General features: G+C 42.2%; 1 protein-coding gene across 1 annotated transcript in view; it reads right to left on the bottom strand.

Moving 5' to 3' along the window:
- DNAAF9 (dynein axonemal assembly factor 9) overlaps positions 1 to 18,649 on the bottom strand; it is a gene marked incomplete at both ends in the record, with an annotated part of 73,478 nt that overhangs the window by 46,956 nt on the left and 7,873 nt on the right. The window contains 5 exons of the mRNA XM_080632120.1: positions 2,122 to 2,228; positions 3,722 to 3,818; positions 6,724 to 6,848; positions 7,633 to 7,752; positions 14,506 to 14,585. Of these exons, the coding sequence (XP_080488246.1) occupies positions 2,122 to 2,228; positions 3,722 to 3,818; positions 6,724 to 6,848; positions 7,633 to 7,752; positions 14,506 to 14,585 (529 nt within the window). The remainder of the gene's footprint in view (positions 1 to 2,121; positions 2,229 to 3,721; positions 3,819 to 6,723; positions 6,849 to 7,632; positions 7,753 to 14,505; positions 14,586 to 18,649) is intronic.

Here is an 18,649-nt window from a genome sequence, read left to right as displayed (position 1 = left end):
ATTTCTGCATTCACAGAATCCCCACCATCCACTTGATTAAAAGTTCACCTATTGGCACAGTAAATTGTCTGGATTACAGCATCTTGAGCAATTCTGATTTCTGTAGTAAGAGTAATAGAGCAACGCAATAGCCCTTAAAGCACTGAAAAATACAGAGTAAGTTATCACAGAATCCCAGACTGGTTTGGGTTGGAAGGGGCCTTAAAGCTCATCCAGTTCCAACCCCTGCCACGGGCAGGGACACCTTCCACTGGAGCAGCTTGCTCCAAGCCCCTGTGTCCAACCTGGCCTTGAACGCTGACAGGGATGGGGGAGCCACATCTGTGGTCTAAATACTACAGAGCATAACAAAAGCACATTTTATGAAGCACATTTATTGAATGGCTCATTAGATTATCTTCAAATCTAGCAGCACAGAATGCACAGCAGAGGGGAAGTCTGTTTGAGGAGCTAAAAATGCACTGAGAACACCCCCTTTTAATAACGGCAGTTTTCACTTATAGGTCATTTACAGTGATCCCAAATATATTTCTTCCCATAGACTGTTTTTTCCTCCCTTTCTGTGACATACAGCAGCTGCCTACCAGACCACCATGCATAAACAGTTACATAAAGAGTCAAGAATGCCACTTCCCACTTGAAATGCCCTTACGATTTTAAGGGAGCAGAAAGCAACAACTCAGGCTGGAACTGGCTGAAGTGCCAGAGCGAAAAGGCTTACTCTTAGATACTGAGAATTTGCATTGCTCCTTCTTCAGCCTGCAAGAGTGCTGTAAAGACGGTAGCGACTCCCACAGTTTAACAGGAGAGGCTCTGTCTTTACAAATGCCATTGCATTTCCTCAAAGCAGCTACAGATTCCTGAAGAGAATTGGCAAGGACGATTAAAGACCCAAACAACTCTTGAATTTACAGTGAAATTTCCATTGACTCATTTCAGACATCAATAAAGGCTACTGATGCTTAGGCCGACCACTACAAGGATGCTCATCTATTTGCACTTTGTATTTAATGGTTTGATTAAAACCACTAAAGTATTTTAAGTTACATAGATAATTAAAGTATTGACAGGTTGACACAAGAAGGTGATTACAGTACTAGTGATGGAATGCATTAAAGGAACAAAATCGTTAAGAAAGGTATCAATAGCAATGGAATGAAGGAAAAAATGATGAAGAAAGGTACCAATGTGAAGAGTATAGTGCTCAGAAAGGCACACTTCGACTCATATAACAGATTACTGAGCAAGCGTGTACAGCACTACATGTGATGAGACTTTTAACAATGGTACTATGAATTCCTTGGGGGCTTTTCCAGTTGTCAGAAGCCAGACAAAGAACATTCTGGCTGTAAAAATGGAGGAGTGACAAGAAAAATAGGACATCTGCATTTCTGGGGCAGAGGTCCAAGAAAATTAAATAAGAGAAGCTTCAAACAAGTACATAAACACAAAGCTGCCCTCTGAAGATGCTGCTAGAGTTGAATTAATCAATAAGCAAGTCAAATGACACAAATGGCTTAGAATGGAACAGCAAACCATTATTAAAACTAGGAACATCATCCAAAACCTTGACTGTTGCCCTGTTCAGCAGGCTGTGATGACCTAACCATATATAATGTTGGTGAGAGAAGTAGATGCATCTCTTGTGTCAAAACCAATGACCCAAGAAACACAGTCACTTCTTATTTTCTCTGTTTATCTCAAGGCACTGGTCACTAACCAGTCTAACCAGCTTCTTTTGCACTGCTCTTGAAGATCTATACCCATGTAGCTGAGTTTCAAGAAGTGTTTTCTGTTATTGATACAGGAGGCTCTAGGAAATAAGGAAAGAAGTTCAAAATCACAACAGGGGTCTTGGAGAATGACCGAACAATCATGGTTTAGCCAGGACCAAGAGCTGTGCAGCTCACAACTGTCTCTCAGCAAAATTGGGGTGTCTCCATTCCTGCACATTCAGAACTCAGTTGCATAAGGTCCTTAAAAACATCACCCAACTTAGAACCTTGAGTGGTGAGTCAGGATGAGATGATTTCAAACAGTACTTTCCAACAGAAGTAATTCCATGAGTCAATTTCTGCTTCAGAATGGGAATGGAATAAAAGGAAAAAGGTAACTACTCACTTCATATTTCATTGTAAAGAAGCCATCGCCCCCGATTCCCTCCAGCGCAAAGGCCTGCACTATCGGCCACTTCTCAACAATGAACATGTCAAAGATCTGCAGATGACCTGCAAAAGAAATGTTTCTGTGTTTAACATTGTCTCACAAATACCAGCAGTTGAACTTGCTGTGTGATATTAGAGTTGTTCTGAGATTCTAATAAAGGATCTCAATTATCCCTTCTTTGTATAACTTAAACTCTCTAATCAAAAACTCGGTTTTGTAAACTATGTAGCTTTTAGAAACTTCTTTCTCTACACCCCAGATTATATCCCTTTTTTCCAGCTATCAGTCTAGTACAGGGTATTCTGCCTCTGCAAATTTCATTCCAACATTATTAGCAAAACTGTGCCTACTAAAATTCAAGATAAAAACCAGGGAGCTTTGCTTACCCCAATTTCTACAGATGTTCGCCCTTAAAATACTGTCATCATCATAGGATCCCAGAGTGGTTTGGGTTGGAAGGGACCTTAAAACTCATCCACTTCCAACCCCTGCCACAGGCAGGGACACCTTCCACTAGAGCAGCTTGTTCCAAGCCCCTGTGTCCAACCTGGCCTTGAACACTGCCAGGGATGGGGCAGCCACAGCTTCTCTGGGCACCCTGTGCCAGCGCCTCAGCACCCTCACAGGGAAGAGCTTCTGCCTAAGAGCTCATCTCAGTCTCCCCTCTGGCAGGTTAAAGCCATCATCCCTCTGTTAATCAGAATTTTAAGTCAGGGGAGAGGAAACCCCTTCTCCTCGGTACTCGTCAGTGCAGCCATAAACCATCTGAAGTGATGTGCGATCATCCCACACACCTTCTTTAGATACTTCACAGCAAAGCATTGTCATCCTTCCCCCACGCCCTGACCTGTTAGTGATTTTTCAGGCAGTCAGAGCTTAGCATCCTTTCTTCAAGAGATGCAGTGGAGAATTAGGAATTAAACAGAAAAGAACCAGAAAACTGAATTAGCTTGTTTTGAACTGACGTGATTCAAAAATAGAAAGTGATTTCCTTTATGATTTGCCTCTCACCTACTGTACTAAGGTTACTCACCACAGTAAATCATACAAAGCCCCACATGCTCATGCTGTACTGTGAAGTACAAGTATAGCATTGCTTTGGCATTATTCACCGCTGGGGATACTGCAAACCTCCCCGAACAATGCAAGATTACACTGTTGGGGCTGTGAGGCTGGCTAGAGATCACAACAGGAAGTTGTGCAGTCCTGTTTTTTTCAGTGCTAAAAAAGGAACCTTGCATAACGAAATGTTTATTCTCTCCTTACATAAAGAAGTATTTATCTGGAGCTCCCATCTGAACAGAGAACTTGTGTAGCAGCAGAACACACTTCTCCGAATGCAAATTGAGTCACGCTGTGAGCATTCACCCTTCAGATGAAGTTTCCATTTTTCAGAAAGGAATCCAACTCTTAAGTAGAAAGAGGCTCAAAGGCAACTCCTGACATATTAATAGTTATTTCTTACCAAAGGCAAGGAAATCTTCATTCTCTAAGCTGTTGATTTGCATGCTGCAGAGCACTTACAACACTACAAGCAGAAACCAAGCTACCCTACCTTGGCAGCTGTATGGAATGCCAATGCGACTGCAATCCCGAACCATGTCTACAAAGCTGGAAATCTTGAATTCCTCTGCAGCTTCTTCATCTTCATACTGAAGGAAGTAATTGAAAAGAACAGGTGATTAGGCATGCCTAATTAATTGTTAGTTTTGCAGAAAAGAGGATATTTATTCTACTGTTTCAATTCCATAGCAAGTGTCACGTAATCCACAAAAATATCACCTAGAGCTTCCAGAAGCTTAAGAACCTCTTCAGTCTTTACTTTGGAAACTCCATCATGGCAGTGATTTATTGAAGCCAATGGAAATAGTTCTTTAAAAATCAAACTTCAGAGCAAGGTTTTCAATAAGGTTATATGAAGGCATTATGATACACTTTATTTTCAGCTTTTGGTGAAGTCTTTCAATATCATCCACTAAATTATGAACAACTTCTAAACAATAAAAGATATTTTCAGGATACCAACTGATGTGGCACAAAAAACTTGCCACACTTCATGGGGAGAGATATTCCTCAGGTCACAGAACAAGCAAAGAGAAGCAGTTGCTGTCTGAGGGAGAGATGGATATAGGAAAAGGAGGAGGAAAGAAGAAACACCACTGCATTGCTGTTTCACACCAGAAGCAGACTGAAATTGTCTGAAGACTTTGGTAAACTGAAGGAGCAAAGAACAAATAAGATACTTATGGCTCAGAAAAGTGTAAAAACTAGAGTGAAGAGCCAAATCGCACAAAAAACATCTTTAGAACATAACAAAAACCTAAAACTGCTGATTTTTATCTGGAAAGGGACAGTTTCGCAGCAAGTCTGAAACCAACAGGCTGAGTCCCACTGGGTACTTCAAGAGTCATTTGCTTTCTGGAACAAGATCAGAAGGTAGTGGTGGTTTGTCTATTTACTTTCTTCCTTTTTCTATATACAGTGCTCTGAACTTAATATCAAGGCAAATTACCCGATTATAAACTTCTTGTATATAGCGCTTGCGAGCTTCAGGGTACACCCAACAAGTTATTTTAAGCACAAGTTCTTTTAAGACAAGCCTGAATTGAAGATGCAGCCCCAGTTCCTCCAAGATATGTTCTTTCTTCAATCCCAGGAAGTCAGATCAAAGTTCCAGTTCCAAGCCAAGCCCCAAACAACTGCCAGTTTCTCGAGGCTTAAAATGCTGTTAGAATAAGACCTTGGGTTTTGGCAGGGTGCTAAAGGCTTGCTCACTATCTGAGATTGCATAAATACAGCCCAGTCCATAAACAACACACTCATAACACCCAGAAAGCTTATATAGTATTCATCAGATTTCAGTACTTTATCTTATTTGGCTATTTTGACACATGTTAATAGTAGGGTTTTTCTTCCAAGAAGGAAGAAAGAGATGTTGAAGGTTTTGCCCGATTCAAGAGCTGCATAGAGCCCGGTATGGCATTTGCTTGCTTTATTTTTATAACCCCTGAGCTTTTTGGGTTTCATTTTTAAAAAAGCAAGCAAGAGCTATTTTTATCACTGAAAAAACCCAATCTTAAAGGCCACTACAGACAATGCTCCTGTAAACAGGATGCACTTAAAGCCTGACACAGCAATAGTTATTTGTTTCTCTTTCAGAAGTAATCTAGGAACCTGGAAATACTTATACATTAGCAACGTGGCTGGGAATGCGTCGCTCAGCTCATTCAGAGGAAGCAGCAATGAAGTAAATGTATTTTCAGCTTCAGAAATCAAACTTTTCCATTCCTTTCCATAAACAGCAAGGTGCGTGGTTTACCTTTCCAGTTACACCATTATTTCTAGCCAATACTGTGTGATTAAGGTTACTACTCAGCACAATAAATCATATAGAAACCCATAAGCAGATGCAGCTTAAAATTCAATAGCTGAGATTGCAGTTGTCCTAGCAATAGTGTGTTAAGAACCACTCCATTCTTGATTCCAAAATGCATGTGTTTTACCACCATACAGTTATGTTTTAAGATTTGCCTTTTCAGTAGGGATTCCAGCATCAGAAAAAGAGTTGTGAAGCCAGGCTTCAGTTTTTGCTGTGGCATGCTTTAACCTGTAGCTCTGCAGTTTATATCTTAAGGTAAAGATCTTATCCCCCTCTAAGCAGCACATGTAGGAGTCTATCTACAATACTGCATCCAGGTTTGGGATCCGCGTACAAGCAAGACATTGGTTCTTCTCGTGAAGCAAGTTCACTGGAGGGCCACCATGATGATCAGTGGGGTTGAAGCACACACCCTACAAGGAGAGACCCAGGCTTGTTCAGCCTGAAGGAGGCAATGACTGGACCTCATAACTGCCTTCAAACACCCACAAAAATGTTATTGACATGGTGAAGCCAGGCTCTTCACAGTGGACTGTAGTTGCAGGATGTGTGACAAAGGGCATGATTTAAAACAAGAGAGGTTCAGATTAGATAAAAGAAAACTCTTTCTTACTGTTAGGAAGGATGCCCCATCCCTGGCAATGTTTAAGGCCAGACAGGACAGAGCCTTGGGCGATGTGATATATGGTGACACATCCATGCTCATGGCAGGGGGGTTGGAACTGGATGATCTTAAGGTCCTTTCCAACCGTAACTATTCTATGATCCTATGAACTACTGGCAAACACCACATTAAAACACTACTTTGGTAGCAAACAACGCCATCATTGGAAATCTCACTGTCAACTGTAATACTTGATTCAGAGTCTGCATTTCTCACAACCCACACGTTTTTCCTCATTAAAAGATCATTGACTCATGTCAAAACAATAGTAATTAGTGGGCGAGGGGAGCAATTTGTCTTCATGCTCCAACAAACACAAAGTATTAAAACCATATTCTTCTAGCACACATTAGCAAAATGATTAATATCCATTAATACAGAGATCACTCCCCTGCTGAGTATGAAAAAGAAGAAAAAAGAGGACAAAAAGCATTCAGGAAGCAACGTTACAAAGAAGTTGCACTGTGAATATCAATTCATTAGCAAATCTCATCTGTATTCATGTTGCACTTACCTCATTTTCAGTTAGACAGTGAAAATGCAAGTTCCTCCAGTATGCCACATATGGCAGAAGATGATTATAATTCACAGGGTTACAGTACAGATGGACACTGTCAGGCTTTATCAATATGATTATATCTGTAACAAGCAGAAGCAATATTATTCCAGCATCAAGACTCCATTGACAGTATTAGATGGGCATTAAAAAAACCTCACAGAAACTGGATAGAAAACATTTTTCCTATGCTGTACCTCAATGAATGAAAATGGTTTAACTATTTGAAGACACAGTCATTCCCCAATTCTCTACAAAAAGAACAAGAAACTGCTGGCAGCCACATACAGTTCTAAGCACAAGGGCATTTCTTACTGTTCTGAACAATCGTGGGTTTATTCTGAAGTCTTGCACAGAACTTGCATCAGCCTCTCCTTTGAAAAGCCAAGAGCGTCGGTGAGGAATCCTGAACAGAGCACTTATGCAACTGGAAACTAGAGCTGCTCTTGCCTGATATTACATTAGGCTACTCCAACTAAAACTGTGGAGTAGATATTCAAAGTTTCATGTAAGGGAATAATAACCTATGATCGTGGTGACTGCCACCTTCCAAATGCTACACAAACAAGTTGATAAGTTAAAGTAAAAAAGAGCTCAAGTATTCTAGAACTCCAGAGACGGGATCACAGTCATTGCTGACACATGTACATACATACCATGACTGAAGTAGGGCTCCTCATCATGGGCTGGATTTGTTTAGATTTAGAACATTTGAGGGAACATATTTAAAAACAAGAGCTCTTCAGCAGTGTTTTTCAGATGTATATACACAATTAAAGACTTATTTTCTTTACTGTAGTTTTGCCCCTTTTTCTGCTCACCCTCCTTCCACAAAGACTGAAGAATAGGCCTGAGTATGTTACTCACCATCCAGAACTTCTTCAGGAAACTCAGTTCTTTCGAAGTCGTTGTTATACTGATTATACAAGCCAAAAAGCAGATAGTTTGCCAGTTCCCTGCAGCCTTCATTGTATCGGCTATCTATTCCTGAAAAGCAAAACCATGTGAAGTGTTACGGGTCCCAGCTATACCTGAGAAGGTTTAATTCCTTCACAAAAAAAACCTTTAAAACAGGAGTATTAACTCCCTCACATAGTCAATGGGAACTTAAGCCCTTTGAACATACTGGGAGAACAGGGTAGAGGAAAAAAAGGAGTTGTTGCAAGGTCATTGCCACACACTGACATTCCACTCTTGACCTAAATCCACAGGCATTGCTTTAAAACATTAAGCCTAGTTTTGTGCTGTGCTCTGCATCAACTGAAGTTCCATTTTATCTCGTCATTCAAACTTCAACATCTGTCTGGGCGTAGGATGCATTGTAATTAACATGTTCTTGATTGAAGCTTCCTAACAAACTAATCCTGTGACCTAAATCTCCTGCTTTGGAATACATGATTAAACATTATCTTATCGGTATTAGAGTGCAGGCCCTGAGTCATCAGAAAGCCAGTGAGGCCTTCTAACAAGTGATGAAAAGGTATTCTGACAAAACATATGGTATAGGATCAGCTTCCAAGGAAAGCCTTTTCTGGGCCTTGGGAATATCAAAACACTTGGAGATCTGGAGTGTGAAGAGATAGATAATATAGATAAATGCTAGAAGAAAGGAAGCACGACACAAAAAAAGAACGACATAGAGCTGCTGGAGTAAGTCCAGAGGAGGCCATGAGGATGATCAGGGGCTGGAGCACCTCCTGTATGAAGAGAGGCTGAGAAAGTTGGAGCTGTTCAGCCTGGAGAAGAGAAGGCTGCGTGGAGACCTCAGACCACCTTCTGAAGGGGGCTACAAGGATGCTGGAGAGGAGCTCTTCATCAGGGACTGCAGTGACAGGACAAGGGGTGATGGGTTCAAACTGAAAAAGGGGAAGTTCAAGTTAGATATAAGGAAGAAGTTCTTTGCTGTGAGGGTGGTGAGGTGCTGCCACAGGATGCCCAGAGAAGTGGTAAATGCTCCATCCCTGGGAGTGTTCAAGGCCAGGCTGGACAAAGCCTTAAGTGATACAGTCTAGAGTGAGGCATCCCTGCCTATGGCAGGGGGGTGGAACCGGACGATCTTAAGGTCCTTTCCAACCCAAACTGTTCTATGGTTCAGGAAGTATTTTACATCTCTCTGGAAGACAGTCACAATTCCTAATTCTACTGGAATAAATCAAGCCTTGTCTGCAAGTAAAGCTACGCATAAAGCAGCATCCTTGACATCCACCTCGGACAGAGGTCACCAGTCTCAACTGCTTCGAAGTATCTTATAAACAGTAATGTCAAATTTTCCTACCAAGTTGTATTAGGATACAGTTGGATGATGGCCAACAAGTTAAGGTCTGTTTCCACTGTCCAAAGTAAGATCAGTACATCGATAATGTAATAACACAGCCTGAACGTCTGGGTTTCAGGACTTGCATCGGAAACCAAACTACTCAAGAGTCACCTGAACTTAGGAGAAGCTGGAACAAATCCTAGATACTCTTAATGATATTCCTTTATTTATGTTATCTTTCATCTTTAAAGTACTAACCATAGGCCATGTCTGCATCCAGCTACCGAATCCCACATCTTAATAAACTCCATTGTTTGCTTAGTAACTGGCCTTTGGGGAGCTCATGTATACTCCAAGGTATCAATACATGGTGTGAGGCTACAGAAGAGACAAAATCAACCACCCTAACTTCTAGCACAGATCTCTCATTCGTATATATATAAATATATATATATATATACACACACACATCCCTGGAGCACGTTCTTTTCAAAAGTCACAATTCTGTGTGTTCAGGGGCAACCCTTGACAAAGGGAGCACCAAGAGCCTCAGCAGCCTATTTACAACTCAGGTCAGAATCGATAAGACTCAGCTAAAGAGAGCCCAGTCACTCATTTTCAACCCCTGTTGCAATGTTATGCCATTGCTGTGCCAATAGTATTCTGCATAACCAGACTGCCCTGGATCTGGCAACTCATAAAGATGGCTTAAAAGAGAGAGGAGAAGCAAACACACTGTCTCTACTTCATTTACATTTCCAGCCCCACGAAAACCAGAGCTGCAATATAATCTAGGACTTTCACTGGGACTCAGTGCTCTAATACTGGTCCTAAAACCCCTGTCTCTAGGTGGGATTTCAGCTACAATCAAGAGTGGAGACTCAGTTCTTCCAGGAAGCAACTGTCCCATTGTTCCAGGGAACTCCATTTAAACACAATCAGTCTCTTTGAAATCAGCTCTAGCCTTAGAAAGCAGTACATACAATGTCCTGAAGATAATCTGGTTTACTGCCTGAGGCAACTTTTGAAGGCAATCAGAAGAGCACATAATCCGGCACGAAGGAGGAATGACGACAGTCCCTTTCAGGGACAGCAAGGTGACAGGTCAATCCTAGAATCCAAGGCTGGAAGGGACCTCAAGCACCATCTGGTCCAACCTTTCTAGGCAAAGCATCATCTACACTAGATGGCCCAGTACCCTGTGCAGCCCAGTCTTAACAGTGTTCAACTCTGGGGAGTCACCACTTCCCTGGGGAGATTATTGCAGTGGCTGACCGTTCTCATTGGGAAACATTTTCCTCCTGTGCCCAGCTGGAATCTCCCCTGCAGTAACTTGTGCCCATCACCCCTTATCTTTTCCATGGGACTCCTTGTAAAAGCCTTCTTTGTAGCCACCCTTTAAATGCTGGAACATGGTGACAAGATCTCCCCTGAGCCTTCATTTCTCTTCAGCTTACCAGAAAGGCATTCACTCTGAAGAACACTCGGTTTGTGTAGGTTTTACTGGTTGGTTTTTTTAAGTATTCAGTACAGCAGCTTTCATACTGCTGTATGTTTGAATACTATTCTATAGAAACATATGGAGTTAAATGAACAGATACAGTCAGCGGAAAATAAACAGGAAATGAAACAATGACAAAGATACCTCCAGAAGCATATCAGAAGTTCTCCATGGAACAATGGGGAAGGAATTAATGAGGAAACCCCCACGCCTGCCTCCAGCTGAGCCAGGAGTTTAGTAACTCCCAGCCTGTTCCCAACTCATCACAAGGGTTTAGTGAGACAATGAAATCAGTCCGACAGCTCACTGCTGCTCAAAGAGCCATTCCCACTCCTTCTCCTGCAGTTAGGACTCACCCAATCCGATTCAGTTTGCTAAACTGGCAGGAAATGAGTTTGGCCAAATACAGGGGGGGGGAAGAAATCTTGTCTGCTCAGTAAGATGAAGCAGATGCAAGATATCAAACACCAGCACTGATGTAAAATGCATGTGGGGAGTAAAGAGAGGAAAGGAGTGGTATAAGGGTAGGCTGAGACTCCCCTTTGGCACAGCAGAAAGTATTCAGCTCGGCCATTCTTTATGTCTGAGATACTACAGCTGCTAAGCTGACATAAACACAGCCTGCAGGTAGAAAGTCCTGTTTTTTGTCCCAGCCATGCACTCCTGACACGTCCTTGTGTATGGAAACAAAGAACAGTTGTTCCATAACACACTGAACAGCCACATGAGCTCCAAGGACAGCAGGGAGGCAGTAGGATGGTGAGGCTGGAGAATGGACACATCAACTTTAGAGATTTGCCCCAAACGCAACATGCAGCTGTGGAACGGCCATCAGAAGTGACAGGACAGGGGGGAATGGCTTGAACCTGCCAGAGGGGAGACTGAGATGAGCTCTTAGGCAGAAGCTCTTCCCTGTGAGGGTGCTGAGGCGCTGGCACAGGGTGCCCAGAGAAGCTGTGGCTGCCCCATCCCTGGCAGTGTTCAAGGCCAGGTTGGACACAGGGGCTTGGAGCAAGCTGCTCCAGTGGAAGGGGTCCCTGCCTGTGGCAGGGATTGGAGCTGGGTGAGCTTTAAGGTCCCTTCCAACCCAAACCACTTTGCCATCCTATGATTCTAAGTGGCACAATAGTCATTAACATAGTCTCTATTTGGAAGGGGAACAGGATGAGCAATCAGTGTAATGTACTAAACACTGGTGAGGTTTCTCCCACATCCTCAGAGCAATAGCTCTGTGTGGGATGGATTATAATGGAGGGAAAAAAACCCCAAAAAAGATACCTAAAGAAGTAGTCATACTTGAACAGAAGATAAAGATTTACTGGTAGAGCCCCTAATGTGTTCCTATCCCCTTCAGGGAGGATAAAAGGTAAATATCAATACTTAGTCCACTGTCATCTCTTTGCAATCTCACAATGCTGTTTTCAGTCTCAAGGTAAATATTAATCTCCTTGAAACAAACCTATAGAAGTTGATATAGTTTTGATCTCACAGCCCAGTGTGTTAAATTAAAGTTGGGGTGAGGGAAATGCATCAACTCTTGGTCATTAAAGACAGATAAGTGAAACAGAACATGCACTGACTGTATAAAAACACCATTATGCCTGGGTTTTCCATACAAGTCAACAGGACTAAAAACGTAAGACTACATATTTTTTGTCACCTGAAGGTAGCATTTGAAGACAGATTTAATGCATTTGTAACAGTAACATGCCTGCTTAATCAGAAGTTATGCTAAAAATCCTGCTGGCTACATTAGACAGGTCACATTAGACAACAACAGTTCCTTTGTGGGTGATAAAAGAGATTAGTGCAAAGCACAAGACTAATAACAAAACACACTTCCTATAATTCCATAGCAGAAATGGTTCTTTATTAACAGCTATGGTCTTATGCATGGACTTAAATATTCCACATTACACTGAGGATTACATAAAGCAATTCCTTTCGCCTGTAATACTTTCCCAGAGCTGCACAATGTTTTGAGTGACTATTGTTTGTTTGGGACTTACTGCAGCTTTAGAGTTAACAACAGTCAAGAAATACCATGGTATCACTGGTGAGATGGCACAACTAGTGTATTTAATGTAATTCAACTAGCACCAAAAGCAAAACCCAAGTATGCTATTTCTGTATTAGCACCAGAGTGGCAGCAGGACCAGCTCAGCGACTTTCCGCCTGTACTGGGCACTGGTGAGACTGCATCTCGAATCCTGTGTTCAGCTCTAGGCCCCTCATTACAAGAGAGACATTGAGGGGCTGGAGCGGGGCCAGAGAAGGGCACTGGAGCTGGTGCAGGGCCTGGAGCACAGTGTGATGGGGAAGGGCTGAGGGACCTGGGGGGTTCAGTGTGGAGAAGAGAAGGTTCAGGGGGGACCTGATCGCTCCCTACAAGTGCCTGAGAGGAGGATGGAGCCAGGAGGGGCTGGGCTCTGCTCCCAAGGAACAAGGGATGGGACAAGAGGAACCGGCCTCAAGCTGCACCAGGGCAGGTTTAGATGGAGCTGAGGAACAATTCCTGCCCCAAAGGGTGCTCAGGCATTGGAACAGGCTGCCCAGGGCAGGGCTGCAGTCACCGTCCCTGCAAGTGTTCACACACCGTGGAGACAAGGCCTCAGTGCCATGGTTGAATGGTGGCCTTGGCAGTGCTGGGGAATGGTTGGATTTGATGATCTGAAAGGTCTTTTCCAACCCAGTTAATTCTATGACTCTATGTTATCCTGCATGATTAAGTTTCCTTGGAAGGTTGACACAGTGACCTTACAGACCTTCTAGATTTAAAGTTACTAATGAGCTGAAGACTTCTTAAACTCTTACCCTAGAGAATAGGGACAGCCATGTCACACAGTTAGTACTGACCAAAACAGAACTAAGTTATACACATTTACAACTTCTTTGTGGTTCAGTAAATGAGCTTCTTCAGGTTTTCTTGCTACATCGTTAAAAAAGATAACAAAAATCCCAAATAACACAAAAAAAAACCAGGCTGTTGCATAATTTCTTAATGTCATTGCACACTTTCAGGCTACACTAGATTTCTCCACCTTTAACTGTAACACATTATTTAAACAATCACTCCTTAGTCCTTTTCTCTAAGGAATTTCAATCATCATTCTTTAATTTATCCTTTAATATCTTGATAGTGATTATATAATAAGAAATGTGACATACAGAAATGATATTAAAGCGGTACAAAAAACCTATTACTTTCCTAGGGGATATTTGCACATGGAGCTGGATTTCATATCCCTCTTTCCCCCAACCTCAGAAGAAACAAAGGATTGACACCATATAAACTCTCTGTACATGCCACCATTTGACTCATAACTGCATCCCAGATTTGCCATGCAACTCGAAGTGCATTTTGAATTACTGAGGCAAGATGTCCCTCCCCTAAATTCAGATTTTATTAATTCTGCCGGTTTTATGATTATTCTCCCCCCTCTCTGTATCTCTTTCTCAGCCACCACCTCACTCTGTACACCACAATCCCTACCCTTGGTGCTCCTCTGTCTCTTCTCCACTCCCTTAACCTCAGCGTCTTCTAATCCTTTCCACTTCCCTGCCTCCATGGGGAAACCAGCTGCAACAACCCTCAGTCTTGAGCTTTTATCCCAAGCACCAGCCAGAAAGCAAACACTGCTTAGACTGCTGAATGTTTACTCCAAATAGATATGGATTAAATTCTCTCCATTTCTCCTTCAGTTTAGAGATTAACAAAGATTCTCTCTTTTCTCCAGCACTGAATTTTCATAACGCTTCATAATGTTGATGTTATTACTATTGTAGCAAGTCTGCCTGAAATTAGTAAACAGGCTTAAGAATAATGTAGGGAGAAAAGGATGTGCCAATCCAGTAACTGCCCATTCACTGAGCAACAGAGCCGGGCCTTGGAGAAGGAAGGAGATGATCATCTTCCTGAAACTCATGGTATCTTTATCAGTACAGTGAGAATAAAGGGAGAGAAAAGAAAAGCAAAACTAACCTAAAATGCAGAGGATTCCATCAGGCTGAGATTTGCTGCTCTGTGTCAGGATGCTCTGAATGTTTCGAAGGCGGCTGCAGCTGCAAAAGAGAATTCAAACTTAAGGTCAGTGCTTTGGAGTGCTCAAGTTCGGTAGGTTAAAGAGCTGACCTTGCCTTTTTTCTTTATTATATAAACTAAGTGGACACACTTCAACTTGGGTCTCTTCAGTTTGAAATACGTTTAAACATCATAGCAAACCATTCCCGCATTACTACTATTTGTCCACTAAAAGAGGAAATACAAAGCCTTGAAAGATTAGAACCTATAACTATCCCTTCAAGCCAAGCACCCTGTTCATATCTAACCTTTAGCAAGTTTCCTCTCACCAAGGCAGCAACGCTCCTTTCTCTATGAGAGAAGCAAAGCAACACAGGGTAGGTGATGCCCAAGCAGAAAGTTGACAAGAAACTGAGTAGCTCCTACACCCCAACAGGAGTTTCCAAAAGATCAGTTTCAGCACCATCAGACCACTTCCACCCTGTGTAACTACATAATACAGACACATTCCAGACAAGATCAAAGCGAAAAGCAGCATATTCATACAGGGGAGAAGGGGGAAAGGCACAGAGAACTCTGCCTGCACTTGCAAACCTGTAGGGGCTTACCCACATCCTCAGCTCCTAAAGATTCTGTGGTGGCCCAGTGATGCTTTTGCTTACCAGTATGATGAAACCCAGACAGCTCACCCTGTCATTGTCACAAGCACATACACAAATGCAGAACCAAGGAAACTTTCAGACAGAAAAGAGAAAGCAATTTTAGTGAGTCCTCAGAAACAGCTCCTGACCATAGGATTTTCTCTTCTATTTAAGCTTCAGGTGTTAACAGTTCTTCCCTGCATCTGGCACTACTCTCCAGAACTTTATTTAGTCCATAATGGAAAAATATAGAGCAAACACTCTCATTTAACACAACAAAAGCTGAACTCCAGGAGAGCTGAACACCTTTAAAGAAAGATTATTTTTCCGCAAGACAAGTTAATAAAGTGAACTTGTGGGTTTCTGGTCAGAAATGAAACCACAGCTCAAAACAACTCAAATAGCACAGGGAAATCATACAACTTTAATCATAACTTTAAACCATTCCCTGTGAGGGTGCTGAGGCGCTGGCCCAGGGTGCCCAGAGAAGCTGTGGCTGCCCCATCCCTGGCAGTGTTCAAGGCCAGGTTGGACACAGGGGCTTGGAGCAAGCTGCTCTAGTGGAAGGGGTCCCTGCCCGTGGCAGGGGTTGGAGCTGGAAGAGCTTTAAGGTCCCTTCCAACCCGAACCAGTCTGGGATTCCATGAAATATCTGGATAATTTTCCTATGATGCATGTCACCTCTCTCATGTATTATTTCTGTATTAAATCCATTATATTTTTCTAAAATGAACAGTCAGAGAATATTAAAAGCCCAAAGTATAATTTTCAGTAACAAACTACAATAAAAAGAAATGAAACAATACCAGATCTTGCCAAGATTGCCATAATAAAATGAATTGCTGATTATATAAAGTTAAATTTGGTTGGCCTATATGCATCTTTAAGCCAGGCAAAACATTCAGCTACAACAGCCAGAGAGAGAGAGCAACATAATTTGTGCTTCTAGGCAACGTTTTGTGAGCTTGTGTTAATACTGAGAGAAGGCAAGAAATTTCCCTGCTGATATCACTGTGTCTTCTTGTAACGGTCTTGTTTATACAACCAAGAGCTGTTCAGCTCTAAGAAACAAATGTCTCTTGCAGAAACACTTAAACAGAGCTAAATTTATGATCAGCTCGAACAAACAATGAGTATTCCTATTTTCATAGCTAAGCCATGGCAAAAGCAAATTGATCTTTTCAGTAATGCTACAATGATCATGCTCTACTTCCTCTGAAAGACAGACTGAACCCCAAAGGTTTCCATTATAGCTCATCTAAGCACAGTTTGAACACCCACTCTAATAGACAGACATTTGAAGATGCTTTCATGGGAAGCACAAAATCAGTGCAAACCACCCCAAGTTTTTAGATTGCCTCTTTGAGGTCTGAATTTCTCAATTCTTCTTTTTGCCTGAAATGTCTCAATTCATATTCTATGCTGTACTGTATCACAGTTCATTGTATGTGTATATATTCCGATCCAGTCTTAGATAACAGAAACAGAAATGAAAGGCACAGATAATGGCTGATAAGGAACCTGGAGAAGGACGGCTTGGGACAAGGGCCTGTAGGGACAGGCCAAGGGGAATGGCTTTAACCTGCCAGAGGGGAGACTGAGATGAGCTCTCAGGCAGAAGCTCTTCCCTGTGAGGGTGCTGAGGCGCTGGCACAGGGTGCCCAGAGAAGCTGTGGCTGCCCCATCCCTGGCAGTGTTCAAGGCCAGGTTGGACACAGGGGCTTAGAGCAAGCTGCTCCAGTGGAAGGGGTCCCTGCCTGTGGCAGGGGTTGGAGCTCGATGAGCTTTAAGCTCCCTTCCAACACAAACCATGCTGTGATTCTATGATTAAGACACTGATTCAGGTACTATCAGATGTTGCTGCCCATGTAGGTGATGCTATGAAGTCTGTGAAAGAAACATTCAACTTTATGCTGCACATTTTAGCATCTTTAAATACTAGTTCTTTAAAACCTAACCAAAAACTGACTGTCACAGCTATCCAAACTTAATGTTTTATATCTTATTCCAGAAGATTTTCATCCCATCATTAAACAGGACCCCAGACTAGCTAGGTGAGAGATGATCCACCACAGCAAGCAAGATCAAGAGCAGAAAAACTTGCTAGACCCTTCACTGTGGGTACAAACAAATTTGACTTACTTAATTTTTCCATATGCAAACAGATCTACAGTTATTTAAGGACCAGATGTTGGCAAGCAAAACTGCTACAGCCTCTGTAAAACACATGAAATGGAAGCAGCCTTATGTATAAAGCTAGGAGGAGAACAAAAATGCTTCTCAACCTCCCTGCAGAGTTCTATTCAAGAGAAACCCACACTTCTACAAGCATGTGAAGGCCGGAATGAAATGACTGTGCCAAAGCATGTCCAAAGACATCCCCAGTGACACAGCAAGCAGAGTTTTATTAAAAGATTTACCATATCAGAGGATGCATCTTCCTGCTTCTGCTCAGAGAGTGAAAAGAAACTGTCATCAGAAAAAACTATCATGAATGCTTCCAAGCTGCAGGCACAAGAGGCAGATCTTCATTCAACTCCTTTCAAGATACAACAATCCCTTTACTACTTGTGTTCAGCCTCACTCTTGAGGCACGTTTAAGTTATTCTGCAGCAAAAGACAGGTTCTGCTGGATTGTAAAGTGTTTTCAAAACCTCTTGTGCATGATAAACACTGCATGAATATACACTTTGATTTTGCTATTATTCCCACACACACACCACTATTAAAAGAAAGGAACAGTTAGAACTCGATTTGAGAAAGAACAAGTACAGAAACTCCTTGTAAGAAATTCATGGGGAAAGATACTCCCATCTGTTAAAAAACATCATCATATGATACAAGGTAAATTATTCCTAAGATCTTTAACTTCTAATGCACACTTAACAGCTTCAACAAAAGCGAAATCTGGTGAAATCTGTTTTTCATTTAAAACGAGAAGTACTGTCATGAGCCTGTGCAACAAGACCAGATCAGAGCAAAGCAAATCCACAATGTTTTGTGTCTTCTACAGCTAAGTGAAAGTATTCTCTGATGTGTTGGAGTACACTGTGATGGAGGGCAGAGGGGAAGAGAAATTAGGGGAGGAAAGGACTTCCATGTTTGTTCTGGGTTGGGTATTTCTTTCCCTCCTTAAGTTTTGATTTAAGATTAGGACTCCTAGAACTACTTCCAGCATCTTTCACAGATAAAACAACTTTGGTGCACCCCTTAAAATATAGAGAGTTCTGAGATTAAGCTGCTAAGAAATTTCTGCCATATGAATCATAGAATCAACTGGGTAGCAAAAGACCTTTAAGATCATCAAGTCCAACCTTTACACCAGTACTGCCAAAGAAACCATTGAATCATGGTACTCAGAGCCTCATCTCCACGGGCTGTGAACACTTGCAGGGACGGTGACTGCAGCCCTGCCCTGGGCAGCCTGTTCCAATGCCTGAGCACCCTTTGGGGCAGGAATTGTT

This window comes from Psittacula echo (genome assembly GCF_963264785.1).
Source record: "Psittacula echo genome assembly, chromosome: 1".
In the NCBI taxonomy this organism is placed as follows: Eukaryota; Metazoa; Chordata; class Aves; order Psittaciformes; family Psittacidae; genus Psittacula; species Psittacula echo.
The sequence above is the reverse complement of the archived record's forward strand: the minus strand, read 5'-3'. Positions and strand labels throughout refer to the sequence as shown.